This window comes from Tamandua tetradactyla, chromosome 3 (assembly GCF_023851605.1).
Source record: "Tamandua tetradactyla isolate mTamTet1 chromosome 3, mTamTet1.pri, whole genome shotgun sequence".
In the NCBI taxonomy this organism is placed as follows: Eukaryota; Metazoa; Chordata; class Mammalia; order Pilosa; family Myrmecophagidae; genus Tamandua; species Tamandua tetradactyla.
The window spans coordinates 17,189,539-17,215,488 of NC_135329.1; the positions used below are offsets into that span (position 1 = coordinate 17,189,539).

Here is a 25,950-nt window from a genome sequence, read left to right on the forward strand (position 1 = left end):
TCTGTCGCGAGGGCAGGCCGCTCCCTGCGGGCTCTCACCTTCACCACCTGGGAGAAGGCGCTCTCGGCCTCCTGCACCCATTCTCTGTGGCCTTGTGGTCTCTGTTCCCAGTCAGCCAGGGGTCTCTCGGCCTCGGGCTGCTCAATCCTCACGTACTCGGCTGCGGACACCATGACCTCCTCATGCTCCTGAGACCTGTGGGGCTCCAGCCCTTCAACCACGGTGACTGTCCTCTGGAACATCTGTGGACCATGCGTGACCTCCTCTTGCCAAGAACCTTGGGCGGTATCTTGTAGGTATGAGACAATGGAGCCTTCACCATCCCAGTCCTGCAGTCTGGGGTCCCGAAGAGGGGACAGAGGTGGCCGGGGAGAGAGAAAGGATACCTGGTTACTCTCCAGTCTCTGCTCCCCACTCCAGAGCCTGACTCACCCAGCACCAGCTATGGACTGCCCACCCAGGGGTCAGGAGCGTGCAAGCAAACCGCACAGCTGAGTGCCCTGGCCCTGAGAGCCCCAACTGCTCCATTCATGAATCCAGGTGGAGAGGGCCACAGCTGCCAGTGCCCCTGTCCCCTGTCCTTGGGGCGTAGGGCTCCCCTCTGATCGTCCAGGCTTTCTGCTCACACTGATGGCCAGTTGGCAGTGACTCCACCCTTCATCTCCCTGCCTCAGACTATGCCACCCTCTCCCCTCCTGCCTTCCAGGTCACCCCCACCCACGCACCCAAGCCCCTGTCTCTGGCCTCACCATCACTGTCTCCAACACTCTTTTTGAAATTGTTGGCGATTCCAGTGCCCAACCCTTTGGCTTTCAGTTCCTCGGCCTCTTCTCCTTCAACAGTCATGTCCTCCACCTACCTCTGCTGCTCACTCCCATGGCCAGAGTCTTAACATTATGGCCTTTTACCAATAACTGCAACTCCTCCATAATCTCAGTTTCCATCGGTCACTCCCTAAACACCACCCCCCGTATTTGCAGGTCACAATCTCTGGAACCCTGACTCCAACAACATTTTGACCCCACCAGGACCTTCTGTCAGTACCCTCAGGCCTCCCCTCCTTAGCCCAGACTCAAGTCCAGGATTGGTCATTATAACCACCCCTTTGTCTCCACCTTCAATAAGTGTTAACTTGGCCTAAAATCAAGCCTGGTTGAACCAAACTCTCCACACCTGTGCCTGCATGGAGGCCTCTGCCAGAGGCTGAAGAAACACAAGCCATCCTGACTGGCCTCCTTGAAATCTTGAAATCTATGACCACTTACTTTGAGTCTACCCTTCGGTGCTGCCCAGCCATCAGACCGTACGATTCCCCCAGACATGTCTTGTGTACTTACTCCTCTTTTCTTGAACCTGCAAACTCTCTTTCTCTCCCCAATCTTCCCTTTCAGCTGAGAACCCTGCTCTCTAGTTCACCAAGAAATGTACTCCCACGATCACATCCATCACAGGACTCCAGTCCCAGGGGAGGGGTGACATTCGGAGGAATGAGAATGTAAGGCTTCCTCTCTCTCCCACACCACTGACATTTCTTCATTTACAGGAGCATACTAGCAGTTGTTATTTTTGCATTAAAAAAAACAAAACCCTCTTGAACTTGCTTTCCCTTTTGACTACCACCACTTTTCTCTGCTCCCCTTTCCAGAAAAGCTTCCCCCAAAAGTGGCCCATACTTGCTCCTTGCGCTCTTCAATTTCTCTTCCCCTATTCTCTCTTGAACTCTCCCAGGTGAGAGGTCAGGTGTTTGTCCCATTATTTCCCTGTCATGGCTCCTATCGAGGTCACCAGGGACCTCCTCATTCCTTAATCAGAGAGTTGACTCCCAACTATCAGCTTCGTCCTTGTCCCATACAGCTGATTCCTCTCTCCTCACTGAAAGATGTTTTTCTGTGACTTCCAGGACACACATTTGCCTGGTTTTCCTCCCCCTCTCTGGTCACTCCTTCTCAATGTCCTTGGTTGGTTCCTCCTGCTCCCCTGACTTCTGAACATTGGAGCACCCCAGGGTTCAGGTCTCAAACCTCATATCATCCTACATTCATTTCCTAAGTGAGTTCACTCCATCTATGGCTTTAAACCCCATCTATCTGCTCACCATGACAACATGTGTTTCCAGTCTGGATCTCTTCCCTGAACTGCAGATGTGTATATCCATCTGTCTCCTGCTCATCTCTACCTTGGATTTCTAATAAGCATCTCAAGTACAGCATAATCAAATTCACATTAGTGATGCCCCCAAACCTATTCCAGCATCTTCCCTACTGCACTCAAGGGTGTCTCCATCCGTTTAGCTATTCAGGTCAAGGATGCCAGTGTCATCCTGGACAATCTCACATTTCACATCTCATTCATCAGCAAATCCTTTTGGCTCAACTTTTAAAATACATCCTGACTCCAACCACTTCTCACCACCACCACTGCTACCATCTTGGTCCAACTCACCATCAGCTCTTTGACTCCTAACTCGCCTCCCTGCTTCCCCGTCTAGCCATGTCAGGCCATTCTCAGGACACTGGCCAGAGTGTTTCTCTTACAACAGATAATGTCACTGCTGTTATCAAAACCCTTCAATGGCTCCCCATCCTACTCAGGAAATGCCAAAGTCCTTTTTGGGACAGCACGGCCCCATGTCTGGCCCCTTAACGTCCCTGACCTCCTCTACTTCGTGGCCTCCTTGCTGTTCCTGAACAAGCCAGGCATGCATTAGCTGTCCCTACTGCTGGAATGCTCTTCCCTCAGACATTCACATGGCTCACTCCTTAATTCCTTTAAGTCTTACTCAAGTATCACTCTCTCTGTGAGGCCTTCTATAGCCACCCTATCTATCAATTCAAGCATTTCCTCTTGTCTGTTTTGTTCAATGCTATATCCCTAGACCTAGAAAAAGTGCCTGGCACATAGTAGGTACTTGATAACTATCGTTGAGTGAGAGAATGAAATTCATCTGTTCCCACTGGAAGGCTAACCAAGGTCACAGTGCCAGAAAGTGACAGAGTTAGGCCTAGAACCCAGGCTCCCGGTTCCCCATGGTGCAGTGGCCAGCACAAAGTAAGTGCTTAATATTTATTAGCTAGCTGAATGAATGGGTGAATGGCCATCGCAGGTTGGTGGAAGGTGGCCTCTCTCACAGAAATGCCAGTTTTTCACTTGGAACCCTTATAGGCTCAGTCTGTTCATTTCTCTCCACGAATCAAAGGATTAGTTAGGATGCTAAATGAATTCTTTGCTATTTTTTCTCATCTACTTTATTTTCTCTCTGTGGTGTTTGGGCCCACACTGCATGGGCCCTGGGGAATAGCGCAGTTGGCCTGGCAACCCCATCAGGAACAGGAAATGAGAACAGTTTTCCCACAGCCCAGCCAGACCCGAGCTCCTTGGGTGGCCACAGCTTTCCCCAAGCAGATGAGCTGTCTCCTGACCTCAGGGAAAACTTAGGAAGTGAAGCAATATGAGGGGAAGGGCCTCTGCCACTCACTTCACGCCACAGCCCAGGGAGGCCAAAGTGACGCTCATCACATATGTGTGTCTTCTCTCTCCAGACTGCCAGGGCCACTCACCTCCGCACCCCCCGCACTCCACACAGGGCTGTGCGTGGGTGGGTGTCCACTTGCTGGACGGTGAGAGGACAAGCAATGTGGATTGGACCCTTGGTCTGAGGACCCTCAGGGCCTGCAGAGGTGCAGAAGGCCCTTCTGCCAACGCTGCTTCCTTGTCACTTGCATGGTGCTTGGCAAGGAGAGCTGCCCAGGAGAAGAGCCATTTCTCAGCACTTGAAAGCCCTGCCCTGCTCCAGGGAAGCCCACCAGCCTCTCTGTATGAGTAAAAAGGGCACCATCATCAGCTCTCTCACACACATGTGGCTGCCTGCAAATAATTTCTTTCAGTACTGGTGCTTCTAAGTTTTAAAATGTGATCTTAAACAATGGGCACACAGTAACAATAGGTGTCTAGGGCATCTGGTTCCAGCAGCACCTTAGAAACACAGTTTTGCCCAGTTTTACTATCTCGGTCCTAAATGCTCTCTCCGCTGGTGCCGGCACTGCCCATGCCAGCCACTCCCAGCTGGGGGTGGGGAGTGTGGTGGGGATGGGGGCTGTCTTGGGAAGGGACTGGCCCTGCAGGTCTCAGCTCCACTCTTACATTCCAGAGGCCTGGGTGAGGGCTGGGTGGCTTCAGAGGCAAGCCAGTGCTCCACTGAATTTATTTGCTCGAGGGCACTTAGAACAGTTAGCGTCAGGGTTGGCAGCAGCACCTGAGAATTCTCTCTGTACTCACTGCCCTGAAGCTGGGGAAGACCAAAGCGACACCCGCCATGGCCCCGAAGCCCTTACCTGTCCTGGCTCGTCTCCATCACCTGACTCACGACAGGGGACTCTGTGATTCGGGCTTGCACCCTCTGCTGGCCTGAAACAAGAGACACTTCATTCTCTGAGTCCTGCCCTGCACCTGTCGAGTCATCCTGCCTCTTATAACCTGGCAGCTTCTCTTCTGACCTCTGACCTTCCTCCTGGTCAAGCAAATTGATAAGGCCATTTGTGGCATCTGAATCCACTGTGTCGTCCTCCACCAGGTCCAGGGAGCCCAGCTGGGGGCCCTGTGGTTCCTCTGAGAGCGCCCCCTCCAACTTCCACTCGTGGCCTGTGGCGTCAGAGTCCTCGGCCTTGCTGCACTCCAGAGAGGAGTCCTCAGCAGTGACCAGGGAGGGTGTGTGGCCCGTGGACCACACCTGCATGTCAGACATCTCCAGCATGGCGTCATGCTCCGTGGGCACCAAGGGGATGGCGTCTATGACAGCCACCTCGTTCCAGTACTGGTCTGCACGCAGCGGAGAGGGAAGCGTGTAGTGCAGGGAGGCAGGGGACAGCAGCTCGTCCTGCAGCGAGGAGTAACCTGGATGGGCAGATAGAGGGCAACATGCTCCAGAAGCGATCTTTGTCACACCCACTCACGTGCAGGTTCACACGCGCACGCACACGGGCACAGCCAGAGAGACGCATGCACATTCGGGGTAGGGGTGGGGGGCTTTCCAAGCTCAAATTCCAAACCTCAGTACTTGTGGCTGCTGCCTGGGGTGCCCAGGCAAGAGAAACAAGGCTCTGAGTTGGGGTGGGGACAGCCAGGGGGTTGGGGAGGGGAGGGGTCCTGCGCTGGATGTCAAAGAGAAGAGATCAGAATTCTTTCTCATCCAGTTCAGAGCACTAGATAAAGAGACATTTATCTGTCAAAGGACATTTGCTCCAATCAGTCTGATCAGATGGAAGTCCCCACTTCGTGATGACTGTGCAGAAAGAGATGATGCCCTCTCTCTGCCCAGAACCTCACTTCAGCGTAGTCCTAGAGTTTCTGTTAGGACCCACCGCAAGCCAGGGTTGGTAACCCAGCTGCCTCTGGGGGATCTGACAGGGTCTACCTAACACCCCCAGGCCCCAGTGTGCTGGCCACACGGGACACGGGCTTCTGGCTCGGATGTAGTAACTTATCCTCAAGCTGCATATTGGTTCCACAAACTCTGAAGTGGCAAGGGTGGGGGTTCTGGGGGTTGAAATGAGGGCAAGGTCAGAGGGGTGCCAGCAGGTATGAGCCACATATGCCACTACTTGCGATATTCCGCCCTGAAGCGCCTCGTCTGCAGACCCTAAGCTCTTGCCCCCAGCTCCACATCACCAGTGATCTGGGGTGGGGGTGTGCAGGGGTTGGAAGCAGCTCGGGCCCCAAACCGCACGGCCCTGGAGTCACCGCAGCCTGTTAACGCCTGTTCCTTGAGGACTGGCTCCAGCATGAGCCTGCTGGTTTTCTGGTTGGCTTTGTTACTGGCTTCTTAGTGTCTGGAAGTGACCGTGAATCTGAGTGCACGGCAAGTACGTGTATGGGGAATGTGTAAGTGACCGATGGACAGTGTTGTCCCTGGATCTATTCTAGCCAGGAGGGGTGTCCCTGCTGCAGGGGAACAAGGGCCTCTGACTCCCCTTCAGAGCAGGTTCCTGCCTCTACAGGTGGGAGAAGGGACTAGAAGACAAGATTCTCCACTCAGCTCAGACTGTCTGGGGAACCAGGTAGCAGGTGTATGCCTACAAAATTAGGTGCTGAAGATCCAGCAGAGCCAAAGTGGGCTGCCCACTGCAAGTCCCATAGGGAGCTCCCTGGCAGCCAGAGAGATACCACAAGCTAGTGTCCGAAGGCTTCATTCTGCCATTCGACACCCTCCCTGCCCCCGGAATCCAATCACCCTTCCAAGCACTCCCCTGGCTAACTCTAGGCCTCCTGCACGTGCTCTCCCATCTCTTCTCTACTTTTGACATTCCTGTCTTCATTTATCCTCACTCACTCTTTTATTTGATCAAAAATACTAACTGAGGTTCAATTACATCCCAGACGCTGTGCTAAGATGTTGAGGGTTACACACAAACACACACACACACACACGCATGAAAATAAGACAGATTCTCTTCACCCTGCTTTTCATGTCTTTTTTTTTTCCCCAACTACTTCAGCTCACCTTGATTTCCCCCCATCTTTGAACCTATCTTGTGTTCCCTCACTAAGATGTGTTCCATAATTGTAGCTCTGGGTGCAGGATGATCTCTTTTTCTCCCACTAACCTGGAACAGGATGGGAAATCCATTGGCTCCAGGGACTACTGCAGAGCTCTCTAGGTGTGCAAGGGTGGCACAGAAGCCAGAACACACAGATCTCATCCACACCTACAATAACCCAACTGCTAACATTTACGTGTGTGCTCAATGTGCCAGGGACCAAGCTATATGCTTGAAATACATTCTCAATCTTCCTAGGAGAGTTTTTGAAGAGATTGGTCAAGATTAGGCTAGGAGGCAGGGGTGGTTAGGTGATGGGCGGCTGGCAGGTAGGGCTGGGCAGTGGGTGGTGGACTCTAAGGGAATCCCTCTTACATCTGGTGGTAGAGTGGGAGAAATGGGTGGGTTGAGTCTTGAGTTAATGGGTGATATTAACTCCAAGTCATTGTCTGTACAATTGTGACCTGAGGAACTGGGAAACCAAGAGCAATGACCTTCAAACTCTCCATAGAAATCTTTCCACATATACGGGAGCAGAAGACTTCAGAGCCAAGTGATTACTATTTTTCTTATTATTACTCTTGCAAGCATCATTATATTATTGCTATCATTTATTCAGCATGACCATCACAATAACCCTACAAGGAAGATAATACTATTCTACTTTATGGGTTTAGGAAACAATAAGTTTAACAACTTGGCATATAAGAACAGTCTTTTCATTAGAATTGTGCTATTAATCTCTTTTAAAACGGCTTTATTGAGGAATTGGCATACAATAGATGTACATATTTGATAAATTCTTACATAATGTTTATCCCCATGAAACCATCACCAGCCACAAAGAGAGGGGGCATTCAGCACCACTCTCCCTCCCCCCGAAAGCTTTCCCCCTGCTTCTTTGTAATCTCTCCCTCTCTGTCCTGAGCTTTGCCCCATTCCCAGACAACCACCAATCTGCTTTCTGTAGCTATACATTAGTTTGCATTTCCTACAATTTGAAAATAAAATAATGGATAATAAGATAGATGGGATCATATGGTGTGTACATTTTTTTGTCTGGCTTCTTTCACTCAGTTTAATTATTTGTGCTTCATCCATGTTGTTGCATATATTGTCTGTTCGTTGCTCTTTGTTGCTGAGCAGTATTTCCATTATACAAATACACAACACTTTATTCACTTGCTAATGGATTGCTCCCCTTTGGAGCTATTCCAAATAAAGCTGCTAGCCTGTACGGATATATGGTATCTTTACTCTTGGGAAAATACCTAGGAGTGGAATGACTGGATCATATGGTAGGCATATATTTAACTTTTTAAGAAACAATCAAAGTGTCTTCCAAAGTGGTTGTACCATTTTGCATTACCACCAGCAGTGTATGAGAGTTTCAGTTCTTCCATATCCATGTCAACACTTGGTAGGGTCATTCTTTTCAATTTTAGTCATTCTAAAAAGTATGCAGTGCTATCTTCTTATGGCTTTAATTTGCATTTCCCTAATGACTAATGATGTTGAGCATCTTTTTATGTACTTACTTGGCACATTTATATATCCTCTGGTTTAAGTGCTCAAATCTTTTGCCCATCTTAAAAATTGGGTTGTTTGTTTTCTTATTATCAAGTTTGAGTTCTTTATATATTCTGGATATAAATCCTTTATCAAATTATTTTTGCCAATATTTTCTCTCAATCTGTGGCTTGTATTATCATTTCCTAAATAAAATTTTTATTTTGAAGAGCAGAAGCTTTTAATTTGATGAAGTCCAATTTATCATTTTGTTCCTTTATGGATTGGTTTTTGGTATTGTATCTAAGAAATCTGTGCCTTACCTAACCAAGGTCTCCAAGGTTTTCTCTTATGTTTTTGTCTAGAAGTTTTATAGTTTTAGGTTTTACATTTAATCTATGATCCATTTTGAGTTAATTTTTGTATACGACGTGATGTATGAATTCAATTGTTCCAGCACCATTTGAAAAGACTGTCCTTTCTCCCCTGAATTGCCTTTGCCCTCTGTTGAAAATCAATTGTCCATATATGTGTGGGTCTATTTCTGGACTCATCATTTTGTTCCACTGATTTATCTATTTTTATGCCACACAGTGTATTTATTTTTGTAGCGTTGTAATAAATCTTGAAATCAGGTAATGTGAGTCCTCCAACTTTGTTTCTTTCTTTTCAAAGTTGTTTTGGTGATTCTGTGTTCTTTCCATATGAAATTTTAGACTCATTTTGTTGATTTCTATTAAAAAGCCTGCTGGGATTTTGATTGGGATTGCATCAAATCTACAGCTAGTTTCAGGGAGAACTGACATCTTAACAATAATGAGTCTTCTGACCCATTATCCCTACCTTTGTTTAGGTCTTTAATTTCTCTCGGCAAATTAAATGACATGTCCATATCTTCCACATCTTTCGCCAGGTTTATATGTAAGTATTTCAATTTTCCAATGCTACTGTAAATGATAGTGTTTTTTATTTAAATTTCAAATTGTTCATTGCTAGTATACAGAAATTCAATAGATTTTTGTATATTGAAATTGTATCTTGTAGCCTTGCTAAACTCACCTATTAGTCACTTTTTGTAGAGTCCATTGGATCATGTCATTTGTGATTAAAAACAATTTACTTTTTCCTTTCCAATCTGCCTTTTGTTCTCTTTTCATTGACTTCCTATAGTGGCTAAAGCCTCTAATGCAAATGAGTTCACTAATGCTAACGAATTGAAGCTGTGAGAGTAGAGCATCCTTGCCTTGTTACTGAGCTTGGAGGGAGAGAGTTCAGTCTTCCTGTGTTAGCTGTGGCATTTAATTCCAGACTTTTTGTAAATGCCCTTTATCAGATTCAGTTCTTTTCTACTTCTACTTTGCTGAGAGTTTTTTTTTAATCAGAAATGGATGTTGGATTTCGTTAAGTACTTTTTCTGCATCTACAGCGATGATCATATGGCTTTCCTTTTTTGTTTGCTAATATGGTGAATTATATGGATTGCTTTCAGAATGTTAAACCATGCTTACATTCCTTGGATAAACCTCACTTGGTTAAGATGTATTACCCTTATTATATATTGAATATTATTTGATTACATTTAGTTTAGGGTTTCTGTTTTGTTTTGTTTTGTTTTTTGCATATATGCTCATGAAGAATATTGGTCCGTAGCTTTTGTGCCTTTTTCCCCCTTATATATATCTTTGTTTCCAATGTCACGTAATGCTGGCCTGATAGAATGGGTTGGGAAATATCTCCTTTTCAATTTTTCTAAATGAGCTATTTCATCCTTAAATGTTCTGTAGAATTTACCAGTGAATCCATCTGGGCTGGATTTCTCTTTGTGGGAAGAAAATTCAATTTATTTACTATATAGAGAGCTGTTCCAGTCTACATACCCTACCCAGTGTCTGTGAGTGATCAGCCTGGCTGTTGGGAACTGATTAATACTTGGCTATATACTTGCAGGGGACTCCTTCAGATCTTCCGAGTTCTCTCTTGTGCAGCCTTCTCCTCACTGACCCTGGGAACATGAGCTGCTTTGGTCTCTCTGGATCCTCAGCAACTTCTCCTCAACTCAGCATGTCCATCTGGTTTTCCCTTCCCTAGGTGATGGTTTGGAAATTCACAGCAGTAAGCTGGGGCAATTTTTGGCTCACTTTCTTTCCTCCCTGTCTCTCATGGATCATTGCATTTTGCTGCTTGAGAGCAATATCCTGACAACAGCTGTTTCAAATATTCACTTTTTGGTTGTTTCAAGCAGGTGAGTGTATCCATTTCCTGTTATTCTGTCTTGGTCATAAAGGGCATGCATCTTAAACAGCCCCTTTGACATGGCTTGGATGAAAATCCTGCCCCTCCTGAGATTCTCAGTTACACTTGAGGAGGACTGGGAGTGGGTGGCTTTGCTGATCATAGAAGACCTGAGGCCCATTCTTGAGTATCCTTTGTGACTTTTCCACCTTAAAATGTACCTAGTATTCACTTTAATAGAGCTTTACCCAAATGAAAATGTGTCCATGAAGAGAGAACATACAGGCCCTCTGCCAGGACTTCCCTGCTTAGGTTTTCCTTAGAGCCCTCTTCCTGGTAACAGTATTTAGAGTGCATGCCTGGCTGCTCCCTCTCAATTTCCAGAGGATCCCACACAGGTGAAGCTGGAGGTGTTCACAACCCTGGCACCGTGGGACCTCTATGAGGTCAGAGTGATGCTCAGCCAGGCCCCTCCTGGTGAGGAACAGCTCCTAGGGAGGACCACAACACAGTAAGCTCTACTGGGTCCTCTCCATTAAGTTCAGAAACATACCATCTGTTAGTTCCATAAGGCCACACCTGGGTCACGAGCATGGAGGTCTCTCTTCAGGGTTCCATTTTGGGGCAATCAGATAAAAGGCAACCATACATACAGCTTCGGGGAAGAGAACATTCAAGAGGGTCCTCCACCTCTCAGAGATCTGCTCTCTCCCTCATCTCAGGTCATGACTGTGATTCTCTGCTAACTCGTATGTGATGGCTAGCCTTTTCTGTTTAACTGCAGTAGGAAGGTAGACAAAGGATGGGCAGATTACCTAGCCTCAGACAGGAGCCATGCTTCACTAGTTTATCCTTTAAGAGTTGATATATATAAAACACATTTTATTTCCAAGTAGATGTTAATATGTTTCCAACTCATTTATCAAACCATATGGAGTTGACAAATGTGTGTATGAGATGTCATTTTTTCATTTTCCATGAGAAATCTGTTTTATTTTCAGGAACATATTGTTTTTTTTTTTCTTTACTGACAATTTGTCCTTTGCCTCTATTTCAAGGGCCCAGGGCAGTTCCCTCCCGCTCAGGAGCGGTCAGCTGGCTCTTTGCCTTAAACTTCCTTCAGCTCTGGCCAGGTCTATATGGCGAGAGGAGCTAGAAGGGAAGGAAAACTAACTTAAGGTTTTTACTTTTACTTCACCTGCTTTTCTCAGACTTTTGAGAGTTCAGAGCAACCAGTCACCACCCTTAGTCCTGAAGCTTCATTAACGAGGCTCAGACATTCAGGGAAATGAGATGAGACACAGCGGAGACAGGGTGATGGTTCTGATCGATGGCTGGCTCTGAGTGGACACCATGGTGAGGTACCATTTGATCTCAGCCAGGAGAGGAGGATGGGGAGAAACAGGAGGCTGCTAGTCTCTCCACCCCTTATACCTTTCACTCTCTGCTTCCTTCTTTCCATACAAGAAGGACACCTAGATATGGTCTTCCTGGGACAGAGAAGAGGGCAGGAAAAACACACAGAAGCCCATTCTGGTGCCTCTGAAGGCAGAATGGAACATTCTGGGCAGTAGCTGTGAGTATCTGCCAGGATACCAAGCTCGAGTAGGGGCCAGAGGGGGTGACGAGGCTCCTGGGCAGAGAAGCCAGGAAATGCAGAAAACATTCAACTTGTGAGTCTAAACTCAACAAAGCAGGGAGAGTAAGCCTTCGAAAATTTAAGTAGGATCATGTCATTCTTTTGCTCAAAGCCATCCAGTGGTTTTCCAGTGTCCTTACAACAGTGTATCAGAGCTGGCCTCCTGCAGCACCTCTGACCTCCTCTCTCGTCCCTCTCCTGCTCTGCCTCTGGGAACACCCCAGCAGTGTCTGGGATGCACTTTCCCAAGATACTGACACAGCTGCCCCCCTCGGTTCCAAGTCTTTGTTCAAATGCCATCCAGTCCCACCACCCTCTTTAATGTCCCAAGCCCAGTGCTCCTGATTACCTGTACTCAGGTCTAGTTTTGTCCCCACCCCTTACACCTGCTAGCACCTCAAGGCATTCTCTTCCACATGAGGTTACTGTGAGCTTTCCTCACAGGATGTCAGCTCCCTGAAGACACCATTTTTGATCTGTTTGAGAACTGATTTACTTCCTGTGCCTAGAACAGTGCCTGGCATGCAGCAGGGGCTTGGAAAATATTTGTCAAATGCACAGGTCCCCAGAAACAGAGCACTTCCCATGCAGTTATGGAGGTCGCAGGGATTTATAACTTTTGAAGCACTAAAGCCTTCAGCCTGATGGGGCCATGAGTCTTTTGGCCAAGGGAAGGCTTTCATAAATGCCTGTGTCTGTACCTGCCTCATTTAGACTCATGAGATCCTCATGCCACATTGTCCTGTTGGTACATTATTGGGGCTCAATATAAACTTGTTGATTTGATTTAAATGAGACAGCATTGGAGATATTTAAAAACCCAGCCAAATGATCAGTCATCATGTAGGAAGGGAGAGTGTTATGCCACTTGGGTTTCCCCTTGTTTGCAGTGCTTCTCAGCCGCCCTCCCTTTGTGCCTCACTGAAAGGGAGCTGGCCTATTTGATGGCGCCTGCAAGGCTCAGGCCAGGTGCCCCAAGGGAAGAGGCTGAAATCCTGGGTGGGGACCACTGGCTTGGAGCCCTTCATGGTGGGTATGGAGAGTAAGCAGAGCCTGGCACCTTCCCACTCTGAGGACACCCCCTAGGCACAAGCCCGTACAGTCATACACGCCCACACTCAGACAGCCATGAGACAGGGTGCAGGGCGCGGGGGAAAGGTCTTCATGACATGCATCTGTTGGAAGGTGACGGCTCTTGTACACTTGGCCAAGGTGGAGACAGTGGAGACAGGCAGTGCAAGAGAATGAGCCAACTAGACATCAGGATGAGGTCAGAGGCAGAAGAGAAGGGTGACAGGAAGTGACCAGCAGAGGATGAGCCCTGTACCCGGTGGCACTAGATGGCATGTTTCGGGAAACACAGGACACAGGAGAGAGAAAAGTGTGAGGGGCTTGGCATGCACAGACTCCACCTGGCTGGGGGCCCCCCGGCCTGGCCCAGCCTGGAACTCATCCACTGTCACTCCATCAGGCCCACTGGGGCCAGGTCAAGGTACACCTGGGCGCCAGGTACCTGCACTGTAAGTGCACCTGTGTGGGGCCTGGGAGGTCTGTGAAGACTAGGAACTCAGGAAGCATAAACATCACCATGCACACAAGGCGATGTTTTAGGCACCAAAAGAAGATATTGCCCAGAATTAAAATACTTTTTTTTTTTTTTCAAGATCTGTAAGAGATCTTAGGGGTCTAATCCAACTTCTTGATTTTAGAGAAGAGGTGACGATCCTGTCACTCCAGGGTTCAGCAGGAAAGAAGGGCCTCCTGGCCCCCAGACCTTTGCTTTTTCCACCACAGTGGGTTGATGTGGAAGCGGGGCCTCCCCTCTGTCTCTTTTGGCCTAATCCCTACTGGTTAGAGATCGGGAATTGGGAGAGAAAGTGGAGAGCACCCAGGCCCCAGCTCCTTCACGTGACTCTACTTGCACTGCAGCTTCGAGGAAAGCAGCAGCAATGGGTGCTGGGGGCAAAGGCAAGGCTCATCCTGCTTGCTCTCCTTGGGCCATGCTGAGTCAACACCACAAAGAGTGAGGGGAAAGAGGCAGAGTGAGAAAACAGGGAAAGAGACTGGTTCAAAAGATAGTGAATGCCTATTCCTCACAGCAGTGTCCACAAAAGGATTTGTGAACACCACCAGCTAATCTGCTTTAGAGCTGGGGCAAGAATCGCCAAGCCCCTTCTTTCTCAGTCATGGGATGCTGAAGCCCGAGAGACCATGTGGTCACCACTCCTCGTGTCACAGATGGACACACTGATGCCCACGGGGGGCCCACACCTCCTCCAGAGCTGCAGAGAGGTCCTAGTCACATAGGAGCAAGAGTCTAGCCTGCTGCCTCCCAGCTTCCAGCTCTTTCCCACTACGCCAGGCCCTGTGGGGACCCCAGCCATGTCACCGCTGCTGAGGACCCAGGAGCTGCTCTCCACGTGGTTACCGAAGCCTGAGGCTCTGCTGAGGACACGGCCTCCCCAGGGGGCTCCCGCCCACCTCCGCTCTCACCTGGGAGTTCAGTGCTGACAGACCTCCTGTCCCAGGCACAAGTGGTTTCAAGGGATGAAGGGACTTGAAATGCCAGTTCCTGGAAGCAGGCCCTGCCCAGCCCCTGCCCCATTCCAGGAGACACTCACCATTCATCTGGGAGGGCGACAAAGAGTAGTCCCGGGCTGCAGACCTCCGGTCGGGCTTCAGGTTGCGGCTTTGCCTGCCGGACCCTTCCAGCATGTTCACAATCTCGCTCCGATCGATGTTCTTCAGAGCTGTGTAAAGATTCTCCACTGCCAGGGGAGAAGGAAGAACAGGCACTTGAGGAGTAGATTCTAATTATTCCATGGCAGCAAGGGAATTTGGCATGGGCTCTGAAAATGAGGCCAGGGAAGTTGTGAGGAGGAAGAGGATTCATTTTCTCAAAGGCACAAGGTCAGAAACAAGACAAACAGCCTCTTTGGAGAATATACTTCTTTGTTTTTCACCTTATCAGATCTTTTCCAAATGCTAACAATGGCCAATTTAAAAGCATGATAAGTCTGATAGCTTTTATTTTATTTTGTATTCTAAGAGGAATGCTACAAGAAAATGAGGGTGAGAACGTTTTGATTTAGTCCTTTTGAAATTCTTGCTCATTGACAGTTGATTCAAGATGCAAATGTCAATGTTAAAAGTCCTGTCGGTACTTTTGAGTAAGGGGGAGTGGTTAGGGAGGAGCTAAAAAGAGAGAACTCTCCCCGCCAGGTTGGAGAAAAGGATGATCTACCCTGTGAGACTGGGAACCACTTCTGGCTGGGGCACGGCTCACCCATCCTCTACCCTCAGAGCATGGTATTCATTCTCAAACTCAACGGGGAGACTTCAAAGACCAGAGTCAAGCTCCCTACACATTGCCTGTGACCTAGAGGCCCTGATCCAATTCTTGTCTTATTTCTAGGATGGGAGAAGCTTTGAGGCCAAGAGTCTCTGGAAACTTGGCAGAGATTGAATTGATTCCCAAAGGCCAACATCACAAATGGGGTGGAAAGGAAGAACTATGGAGACAAACAGGTCCTGACACCCGCTTTGGAAAGAGAAGGCTTCCTCAACCTAAAGGTACTGACTCTTTGCATTTTGGCCTTCCCGGATGACCCAGAGGTTCAACAAGGCTGCACTCTGCTCCAACAAGGAGTTGGGGTTTTCTACGCGGATCCTGTTGATGTCTTCCACGCTGAACTGCAGCTCCCGGGCCAGCTCTGCAAGCGAGGAACCAAGAGGAGAAATGAGCAGGGCCTTAGATTCTGCCCCCGCTGGGAGTTGGGAGGCGAGGGCATCTGGGAAGCAGTACAGGGCTCCCTTTGGATCTGGTATTTCTTCTGACCAAGAAATACCCACTGAAATGCAATCACTTATATAACCAGAAACTGGGTGGGGGATAGGAGAGCTCAATAAATAGCAGTTGAATGAACGAATGAATAACCTTTCTTCCCTTCATTGCATCAACTATGAGACAATGGGACTGAGCTTCTGTAAGGCTAGCAACTTAGCCAAGGCCACAGGAAAAGTCAGTACCAGAGGTAAGAGTGGATGCTGAGCCTGCTGGTTTCCACCCCGGAGCTGTTCACACTGCACCAGGATGCCACTGACTTTCCGCCAAGACGCAGTTGTAACGGGAATGCATTTAGGTAACCTGTGTTTCCCGATTTACGTTTCTTCAGGGAAAGGCATTATTTACATTAAAAATGAAAATACAAATTACCATGGAAATGCAAGGCAATATTAGAGAACATTAACTTTTTCCCACCCATTATTTTTATTGTTATTTCTCATGGGTGTTTTAGAAGGGAGAACAGCATCAGATTCTAATTCCAGGGATGACAAAGACCGGAGAGAAAGCATCAGTGTGAATCAGAAACATGTCTGTGTTTCACGTACACTTGCACACCCACCCTTATGCACATCCTCTCATACATTCACACATCAAGAAGTTGTAGTAGATGTGGCTTAAAGAACAAGCAGTCGGAAATTTCTGACTGTCAAACTGCCTTTCAGCAATTTATTGTTAAAGTTTCTGAATTCACCTACTCTGCAGGGTAACTGAATGAAGGAAATCCATTCATATAAAACATTAAGAAAAAATAAAAGGGTAGGAGGGTAGTTACACATAGGGTCTGTGGCTAAGTGACATTCAAAATGAGATTTTAAGCTTTCATTTTCTTTTACCTACAGTCCCACTCCAAATAAGATCTACCCATTTTGTTGCTGGAACTTCTGGTAGACCTCAGCTACATTCAGAGGTTATCAATGAAAAAATCTGAAACTTGTCCTTTGCTTCCCTCTCCTTTCCCTCCAAAAAGCCTGTCTTTGAGTATAATAGAACACAGGAAGCAGTGGGCAGTTAGGAGACATACCTTTTGTTTGTGTTTTTATTCCATTTTTCTAGACTCTGTCACTAACTTGCTACTCAAACAAGTTACTCTATCTAGCTGAATCTCAGTTTTCCCATCTTTAAAACGAAGTGAGCTAGATAAACTCTAATCCTTAAGATCTCTTGCAATGTCTTCCTAATCAGGAAAAAACACACAGAAATCATGGAGAGAGGGAGCGTCCCCCCTTCCATTGGCACCTAGGGATGCTTGGCCAACAGACCTATCCAAGACAATCACAGATCAGAGCCACAATGGACAGGTGAAAAGAGGGTTAGAAACACTTCATTAGTGACTCATTTAAGTGGAGGAGGTGTAGGGGTAGATGAGACAGATGAAGTGCCTTTACACCCCAGATTACCAGACTCACCTGCCCAGCTGAGGCCAAGGTGCTCTGATATAATAGCCATTTTCATGTCTGCTTGTTCTGTTCCACTGAGAAAACCTGGAGAGAAGCATTGGGTTTCATTTAGTGGCCTTGGCAGGACATGGCACCAACAGGTGTGAGTAAATGACAGCTGATGGGTGCTGGTCACATGGTGGCCTCTGTGTGTATTGGGTTGATTGCTAAAACTGTAAGGGCCAGGTGGAGACCTCAGTTAAAAGCTCTGCCTGCTGTACCCATGACAGCTGAGTGAATTGCATCAATGGCAGAGCTTTTGCCTGGGGGAGGGGAAATGACCTTACTCAAAGGGTTGCAAATAGAGTGACAGCACATCATCACAAAGAGGTTCATACCCAGTGTGGATTCGCTGAGAATGCTGTATCGCAGGGCCAGGGGTGTCAAGGTCCTTCTCCTATCATCAGAGGCACTTCCCTGCAGAAGAAGGGAAAAGAAAGGGTGCTTCAGGTTTTGGGCTATTCCCCCTTCCCTGGGAAGGTGATTTGAGCCCTTCTGTGGTAGGGGCAGGGAAGGGTGACTCCAGTGCTGGCAAACAGTAGTTTCATTTCTTGGGAGGCAGAACAAAAAGAGCAGAAGTGTGGAAAGAGGTGGGAAGGTGGATGAAGATCATCTATTTCATTACCAACAATAATAATGGCAAACTTATATAGCACTTCTCAGGTGTGAGGCCCTGTCTAACACTAGCCCAGCCCTATGAGGTGGGTGCCATGGTACTCTTCATCAACAAGGAAACGGAGGCACAGAGAGGTTAAGTAATTTGCCCAAGGTCACCCAACTAATAAGTGATAGAGCTTGAGTTTGAATTTAAAACTAAGTTTTCTGTTTGGATGCTTTCCTGCTTAAAAATCCCAATCCTTTGCTGAGCTCAGAAAACCTAGGGTTTGCAGTGGCTGAGGACACCAGATTCCCTTCTTTGAGGGCCTAGCACCCTGGGGAAGATAAGCAAGTAAACAAAAACAAAAAGCTTGATAAAAGCTGCCAAATGGTTGGGTAACCTTGGCACTTAGGAACAGTTCTAAGCCTCAGAAGCCTCAGATGTGTAGATGCCCTCAAAGGGTTGCGTCTAAACCTAACACCCTAGAGAGCTCAAAGGCCCATGTGTGAATATGCACGTCTCAGTCTGACAGTGACATTTTATTCTTCCTGACATACGATCAAAGCCAGACTGAGCTTTGCAGAGAGTACCCGGCAGGTTTTCCCCGGCAGGCCACAGATAAAGGTCCAGAGGAAAGCAGGCAGTCTTTCTGTACTTGGGGAATTCAAATGCAGCTTTTTAGTAGGAAGAGGCCCTTTGGAAGCCTTCCACCTGGGGTCTGTTTTGGGTCCTCCTTAGGGCCACCTGTCTGGTGGGAGCCCTCACCAGGTGGGCCTTGCACTCACCTTGGTGCAGGGGGGCATGGTGATGTTCAAGTGGCAGAGAATGTGCTGCGTGTCCTCATACTTCATGGCCTTGCGTAGAAATGACAGGGACCCTCCTGGTTCTCGACTGCTGTCCTTCACCTAAATTCAGGGGCACAAAAGGAAGATTCAGGGTATCTGAAGCTCGACTGCTGTCCTCTCCAGGTCACCAGACTGGCTGGCTTAGAGGTTGCTGCCTCCCAAATCCTCTAGACCCCGATGAGAGGTCAGCAAGGGGATGACAGCACCTTTACAGGAATGGCCAGACAGTTCTCCCGAAATGACTGGAAGCGGAAGCTCCGCTGCTGCGTGGCTTTTTTGACTGGCCCCAGGTTCCCGGAGAGTTCTGCAAAAAGGGGCATTCCTTCCAGAACCTATAGGACGGGGAAGGCAAGAACAGCTTGTCAGATAGAAATGCCCAGGTTACCTGCCTTCAAGCTTTAGCCTTTCCCTACCCAAGATAAATTCTTTCTACAGCACAGGGCATATTTGGTAGGTCCTGAAAAAGCCCACTGTTTGTTTTGAAAAAGGCTTCATTTCCAAGGCTAAGATGAAGGAGGCACGCTTCCTTAGTTCAAAAGATTTTATAATACGCAAGAATCTTCATATATCTGTGAAGTTTATCAGAATTGCTGTCAGTGTACTCTAGAACTGCTTTACGATGTCAGAACATGGCTTCTGAAAAACACTGGTTCTGTTTTGTATGTGTCCAAAAATTTTTTAGATGTGCGAGAAGGACCATGTTACATTTTAACCTCACCTATAATAATGGTTCATAATGTCTATATAATGCTTTCAACTGAGAAGATATTATTAACCCATTTGACAGATAAGACAATGGCAGTCCAGAGAGAATATGTGCCCCAACTAGTGAGTGCCCCAAACAGGATTAGAACCAAGGCTCCAGGGCTCCAGCCCTGGGCTTTCAGCTGGGCAGCCTCTGCCAGATCGCTCTGCACACAGATCGGAGTTTCGGTGCTGGCGTATCGTACCTCTTAATATGAGTGGGCCCCCTGGGATCAGGGATGGGTTCAAATCTTGTCCCCCTGACTCACGTCATTAGTCCAGCCCTCCCTCCTGCTTCCCCATTGGGACACGGCCGAAACCCTGGCCCAGTAGTCAGAAGTAGGGATTCTTGAGTCAGACTATTTGGACAAATTCTTTCTCCGTCATTTACTAGTTGTGTGACCTAGGACAAGTTACTTAATCTCTGTCAACCTCAGTTTCCTCATCTGTACACTGGAGATGATAAAAGCACCCAGTTATGAAAATTAAATGAAATTACACAAGTACAGCACTTTTGATGGTGCTTAGCACATAGGAGCTCGGGAATAATAGGACACACATGGTCATTTCATTCCCTTTGTCAAAGCTTTTTTCAAACTTTTAATTGTGAAATAATTTCAAACATATAGATGGTTGCAAAAAAATACAAAGCCTACACATGGAACTCCAACATATTCCTCACCCAAATATTCACATTCATTAATTTTTAATATTTGTTCCATATGCTGTATCATTCTATCTATCTACCAATCTATTTTTCCATCCGTCCATCCAGCTGTCTATTTATCTATTTTTGAAACATTTGAGAGTAATCTGTATGCATCACGCTCCTTGAACACTCAATACTGTTATGTACATTTCCTAAGAATAAGGACAGTCACTTGTGTAACCCTTAAGTACCATTATCAAGTTCAAGAAATTCAGCATTGCTAGAAAGCTTACCATATATTCCAATGTGTTTTTTTCATATGCCCCAGGAATGCTCTTTTGGGCATTTTCTCTTCCATTATTAGATTCAGCCCAGGATCATATATTGCATTTAATTGTCAATGCCTCTTCATCCTTTCTCTTTTTTCAGTTGTGGAAACATATTGACAATTTAAACTTTCCTGTCTCAACCACTCCGAAGCACACAATTCATGGGATTAATTACATTCACAACTTTTGCTACCAACACCGCCATCCACCAGAACAACCTCAACACTCCAGACAGAAACCTGCACCCACTATGCATAACTCCCTATTCCATCCCCAACTTCCTGTCTGTATAATTTTGCATATTCCACCACATCATATAAGTGGAATCATCTAATATCTGTCCCTTCTTCTCCAAGTGGTAGCATATATCAGAACTTCATTCCTTTTTAAGTTTGCAAAATAATCTATTGTACGTATATACCATATTTGCTTATCTATTCATCTGCTGATGGGCCTTTTGGTCGCTGCCACTTTTTGGCTATTGTGAACAATGCAGCTATGAACATTGGAAAAAGCTTCTTAACAATGCTTCTCAAGTGGGAAATAAGGAGACACAGTGCAAGAACCCTCTCCTAGAGAGGAAAAATATCCTGACCACTGGGTCACAATAGCACCATAGAAAACAGCCCATGAGTGTCCCGTCCTAGCTCCAGAGATGGTGTTTCAATGTGAGGAGTGAGGAAGGCCTGTGGGTGCCCAGTAGGAAAGGATCCAGGAGCCGTACCTCTATGTCCCTGCTGCGTGCTACCTCGACGAAGTTCTCGTGCTGCTCGAGGGTCTTGTCCACTTTATCGTCCGTCATACAGTAGCAGCGCAGCCGCCCTTCCCGGGGGTCATTCATCTTGGCAAAGATGACAAACTTGGCCATGTAGGGAACTGCAGTAAGCTCCTTGTACAGCAGAGTAGCGAAGTTCACAGCCTCAGCTGTCCGGGGACAGTCTGACAGCCAAAACCTAAAAAGAGAGGGCAGGTTGTAAAGCCTCTTCCTAAATGCCCACTGGAGGCTTCATTCCCGCTCCAACTGCAGCTACCTGTGAGCTGGGCAGTGGCTACTCTAATGCTCCAGGAGGCTCAGGGGGGCTTTGTCTATGTGGAGAGGGGCAGCATAGGGACCTCAAGTCTGGGACCACAGGGCAGGGCAGGGCAGCACAGACCCCATGTGGGGGGCCTGGCAGGTCCGCTGGGCTGAGCTGGCATCTCACCTGGCAGAGACATTGGTGGTGAAGTTGGCACACTCATTGGCATACACTAGCTTGGTTGTTCCTGTTATATCTTCCCATTGGGCTTGATCTGTTCCTCCTGCAACAGGAACAGAAACGGGCTGGGGGACAGTCTTCAGAATATAAGTATGGGGCCAAACCAAAGTGCTAAGGACCGAATGTGCCAGGGCATAGGTGGGCATGTCTGGACAAGGCTCGTGTGGTCTTTGGCTGTGAGCACGCCTGTCCTTGCACACTGCCCTGCTCCTGCAGTAGAGGCTCCTCCACGGGGACGGGGACTTTTACTCACCCCTCCACCTCTAAAGAAGAGCACATTACTCCAGAGGACACCAGTAAAAAAAATGAGGTGATTGCTAGCTTTGTCTTCTCCTGTCTCCCCAACCTAATGTCGGTTGGAGGGAGATGCTGCTGCTACAGAGAAGACAGGACAGAGGCAGGAGGGCAAGTCTTACCAATGACGCTGCAGAGCAGCCGTAGGCTCGTGGTGTCTCCCTCCCCACTGTCCCGTGGGTTGTCAGTCCATGAAGGAGGGAGCGGGATCCGAAGCCCAATGGGGCGGTGGAACTTGCGGCGCCGTGGCTCCACCGTGACAATGGGGCTGAATGTGGCCTGGTTGCCCAGCAGTTTGGTGACCAGCTCATCTGGTACAGGCTGGGCCTGTGAAATGACAAAGGCAGGAGAGGGGCTGATCGGTCAGGAGGCAGAGGGAGGCGGACTCTGTCTATCCACAGGGTAAAGGCTCCTCTTGGGGCTTCCCACTTGTTCTTGCCACTGATCCCAGCCCCGACCAGAAGTATCTGTTGCACTCCTTGCTGGGCCTGCCTAGGCCTGACATCACTGCCCCACTCTCCTCCTAGAGCCCTTCCTCTCCTTTATCCTGCTGCTTCTCATGCCTGGGATGCCAACATCTTTGCTCAGCTTTACAGTCTGCTCCAGGATGGAGTATGGGATTCCCCCAGGCTGAGGGTAACTGGTGATGTGGTTTAATGTGTTATCTGCGGCTTTCTGCAAGTTGACGGGGAAGCATTGGCTTCACCCATCTCATTCAAGTTTATTGTGAGCCTAAAGATTGAATCTCTAAATACAGAATTCTAGAGCATTGGAAAAAGTGTGAGAAATGTCCCTTCAACGGATGAACAGATAGGCAGAATGTTGTTTAACACCAATGGAATACTACTGAGCCACAAAAAAGGAATGAGGTTCTCATATACACTACAGCGTGGATGAATGCTGAAACATGATTCTAAGTGAGAGAAGCCAGACACGGAAGAACACATATTTTAAGATACACTTATATGAAATATCTAGACCTGGCGAATCTAGAGAGACAGAAAATGGACCTAGAGTTCTCAGGGGTTGGGGCTGGGGGAATAAGGAGGCATCGCTTAGGGTACAGAGTTTCTATCTGGAGTGACGGAAAATGTTTTGATAATGTATGGTGGTGAGGGGAGCCCAAGGTCGTAAATGGAATTAATGCCAGTGAGTTGTGCACATAGAAACCAGTAGAATGCAAACAACGACAGCAGAGGTGTAAGTGGGATTCTGTGGGGAAGCCGGGGCGGCCTCTCCAAGGCTCCATGTCCATCCACCCTCCCTGAGCCCCAGGGGTGGGGGGCACTGGGGGGCCCTGCGGGGTCTGAAGGGGCATGGCACCTGCAGAGCCAGCTTCACTCTCTTGGTGACGGCGTTTTCTGGGAACGTCGCCTGCACCAGGGGGACCAGCTTGCTCCTCAGAGACCCCCCCTCGGGGCCGATGGTGTCGCAGTCCTGGCAGAGCCGCGACATGATCACAAAGTACAAGGGGAAGTCGGTGGTGATGATGCGGCAGACACGCTTCTTCTCCAGCTCCTCCAGGCTCCCCAGCTCTGCAATGACAAGGCGAGGCCTTGCAGCTGGCCCCAGAGCGCCCGCATAGCTGCCTCCCTGGGACCTGGGCGGGAAGGGAGGCCGAGCAGCCTGGACAGAGCGAGCCCCGGGCCCGGGGCTCCTGCAGGAGGTGCAGGGGCAGGCGAGGGCCGGGCGTCCACCCAGGCGTCCTAGCAACCCAAAGCTTGACCCACACGGCTGCGGCTACCTCAAGCCTCCCAGAGTTCCCCAAACTCCATCTTCCAGAAGGAGGGCCAGCCCGCTTGGGAACCCTCAGGGCTCAGTTACCTTCGTCCATCCCGTTGAGGATCTGATCCAGGTAGCTTTCTCCGTAGCGGCTCTTGTGTTCCTTCCACACGGAGCCGTTTTCACTCCTGAGGACCACCAGCTCGCGGTCCCCCCGGCCGTGGGAGGCAAAGTGGGGGAACTCCACAATCACAGGGCTGGGGGTGGGGACAGAGGAAGCCGTGGGGAAGGCGCATGGCCCTGCGTGCACTCAGGGTATAGGGGGCACGGGGCAGGAAGAGCAGGCGGGATGCCGGGGCAGGGCAGCTGGGCTCCTGCCGGCAGGGAGAAGGGGTTCCGCCGCCACAGTGGAGGCCCCACCTCCTGGAAGGTCCCCACAGGGGAACATACCTCCTTTGGGCTCCTGAGAGCCTCCAGCCCCCCTCCCCTTTACCATCGGGCCCCTGGAGTGACAGGAAGGGGCAGGCGCAGCCTCGGGTCACAGCGTGTGCTCTCCCGGGGCCTTGCAGGCACCCACCAGGCTCAGGCCAATACTCCCCACCTTGGACTTGGAACTGAGGATCCCCCTGGCGTCCTTAGCCAGTAACCTAACCTTCCTGAGCCTCAGCTTCCTCATCTTGAAAACTCTGGAGGAAGACTCTGAGTGTGTTGTATTTAAAAGAGGCTGTTTTACAAACGGATGATAAGGGGAGGTAGGCACCTGTGGGGAGCATCACACCCCAGGGCGCCTATAGGGTAGGGAAGCCACAAGCAGGACTTTGCCTTAGTAAAGGTTACAACAGACCCTTAATCTCGTGGCCCTTGGGGGCAGTGCTGCAGGAGCTACCCCCTGTCTGGTTAGACTATTTTAGAGCTGGGGTGATGAAATGCCTTGGGGGCCCCCAGAGCAGCCCTGTCTTCTCCTGTATTTCATCCTGCAGTGTCATAGCAAGGCTGGACCACCAGGAATGCGACTTCTTACGCCTCCGTCCAGGACAGGAGGGGAGTAAGAGCACGTGGGGCTCAGGGCTTGGGGCTCACTCCCCTCCGTCCTGCCCAGCGGACGGCCGGGCAGCCACGGGTCAGAGGTCACTCGGCCAGGGCAGCCCCTCACCTCAAGAACTGGGCCCCCGTGGGTCCCAGCGCGATGACCCTGCTGGCCAGGCCCTCCTCCTCGGCCAGAGGTGGCGGCGTGCTCAGTTTCTGGGGCTTGACCAAGCGGCAGGTGATGCGTGTGGGCGCCGCGCAGGTCCGTGGCGGGATCACCACCCGCAGGCCGTTGTGGCGGCTTCCTCTCATGGAGCCGCCCCGGGCGTCCACCATGAAGCTCACCAGAAACCTAGGGGTGCAGATAGAGTCGTCTCGGCCTCCCACACCCCCTCTCTGGGAGGGAGTGTGGGGGCCTGGGATCCCGCGTGCCCCCGACCCCGGCGGACGCTCACCCTGTGTGCACCGGGCTGGCCACGGGGCTGATGTTGTCCGAGGTCTCCGTGGCTGGGCTGCTGGGGATGAGCGAGTCCTCGTCATACTCCCTGGACGCCTGAGGAGGAGAGGAAGGGAGTGCCTGGCCTTCCAGCTTCCTGGGCTGCGGGCGCTGGTCTCAGGCCAGCTGCACATAGTGCCAGGGCTGGGGGGCGGGGAGCTTCGGGAGTACCGTGGCCGGAAACCAAGTGGCCTGATGGAGAAACTGCCCTCACACACGAATCCGTGGACCCTTCTAGGACAAGGCATTCCTGGAATCTAAAAGGGAACACGGGCCTTTTCCTGCCTTTGTTGTCTCTCCTTGGCTCAAGACCTTGGAACAGACCTTTGGAATAGATGGAGCCAGTTGACACTCTTAAGTCTGGCTTTTAGGTCCTACGCCCACTGCACCCATGTGCTGACCTGTCCACCCTCTTCTCCATCCGTGTCCCCATGGGAAACCTCTGCTCTCGGCAGACTGGTTTTCTCTCTGGGTTTGAATCTGTGCACCATCACCTACTCCTTATTTAGCTTTGGGCCAGCTACTTATCCCACAGATCTTGGAGATACACGAGGTGAAGAAAACAAGACCCTTGTCCTCATGCAGCTTTGCATTTCTTCCTCTGTAAAAACTGGGACATTACCTACCTCACAGTAAAGCTGAAACTTCAGGGACAGAGGCCTGCTTTGCACAGAGCCTTGGACATCACAAGGACTCATGAACCCCAACAGGTCTGAATCTGGCCCCAGAATGCTCCAGGTGTATCCTTAACTCTGCCTCTAGTCATGCCTCCCCCACTGGTCCAGGAAGTCCTTG

General features: G+C 49.2%; 1 protein-coding gene across 5 annotated transcripts in view; it reads right to left on the reverse strand.

Moving 5' to 3' along the window:
- Positions 1 to 25,950, reverse strand: part of ANK1 (ankyrin 1) — a 129,380-nt gene that overhangs the window by 13,491 nt on the left and 89,939 nt on the right. For 4 of the 5 annotated variants that reach the window (XM_077152579.1, XM_077152578.1, XM_077152580.1 and 1 more), the window contains exons 25-39: positions 25,115 to 25,212; positions 24,787 to 25,011; positions 23,736 to 23,890; positions 23,235 to 23,446; positions 22,034 to 22,238; positions 21,564 to 21,660; positions 21,086 to 21,314; positions 18,846 to 18,971; positions 18,580 to 18,699; positions 17,535 to 17,613; positions 17,167 to 17,241; positions 15,495 to 15,626; positions 14,535 to 14,681; positions 4,332 to 4,890; positions 39 to 336 (exon numbers count right to left, since the gene is read on the reverse strand). In XM_077152579.1, the coding sequence (XP_077008694.1) occupies positions 39 to 336; positions 4,332 to 4,890; positions 14,535 to 14,681; positions 15,495 to 15,626; positions 17,167 to 17,241; positions 17,535 to 17,613; positions 18,580 to 18,699; positions 18,846 to 18,971; positions 21,086 to 21,314; positions 21,564 to 21,660; positions 22,034 to 22,238; positions 23,235 to 23,446; positions 23,736 to 23,890; positions 24,787 to 25,011; positions 25,115 to 25,212 (2,757 nt within the window). The remainder of the gene's footprint in view (positions 1 to 38; positions 337 to 4,331; positions 4,891 to 14,534; positions 14,682 to 15,494; positions 15,627 to 17,166; positions 17,242 to 17,534; positions 17,614 to 18,579; positions 18,700 to 18,845; positions 18,972 to 21,085; positions 21,315 to 21,563; positions 21,661 to 22,033; positions 22,239 to 23,234; positions 23,447 to 23,735; positions 23,891 to 24,786; positions 25,012 to 25,114; positions 25,213 to 25,950) is intronic. The other variant, XM_077152581.1, reaches the window with a different exon arrangement.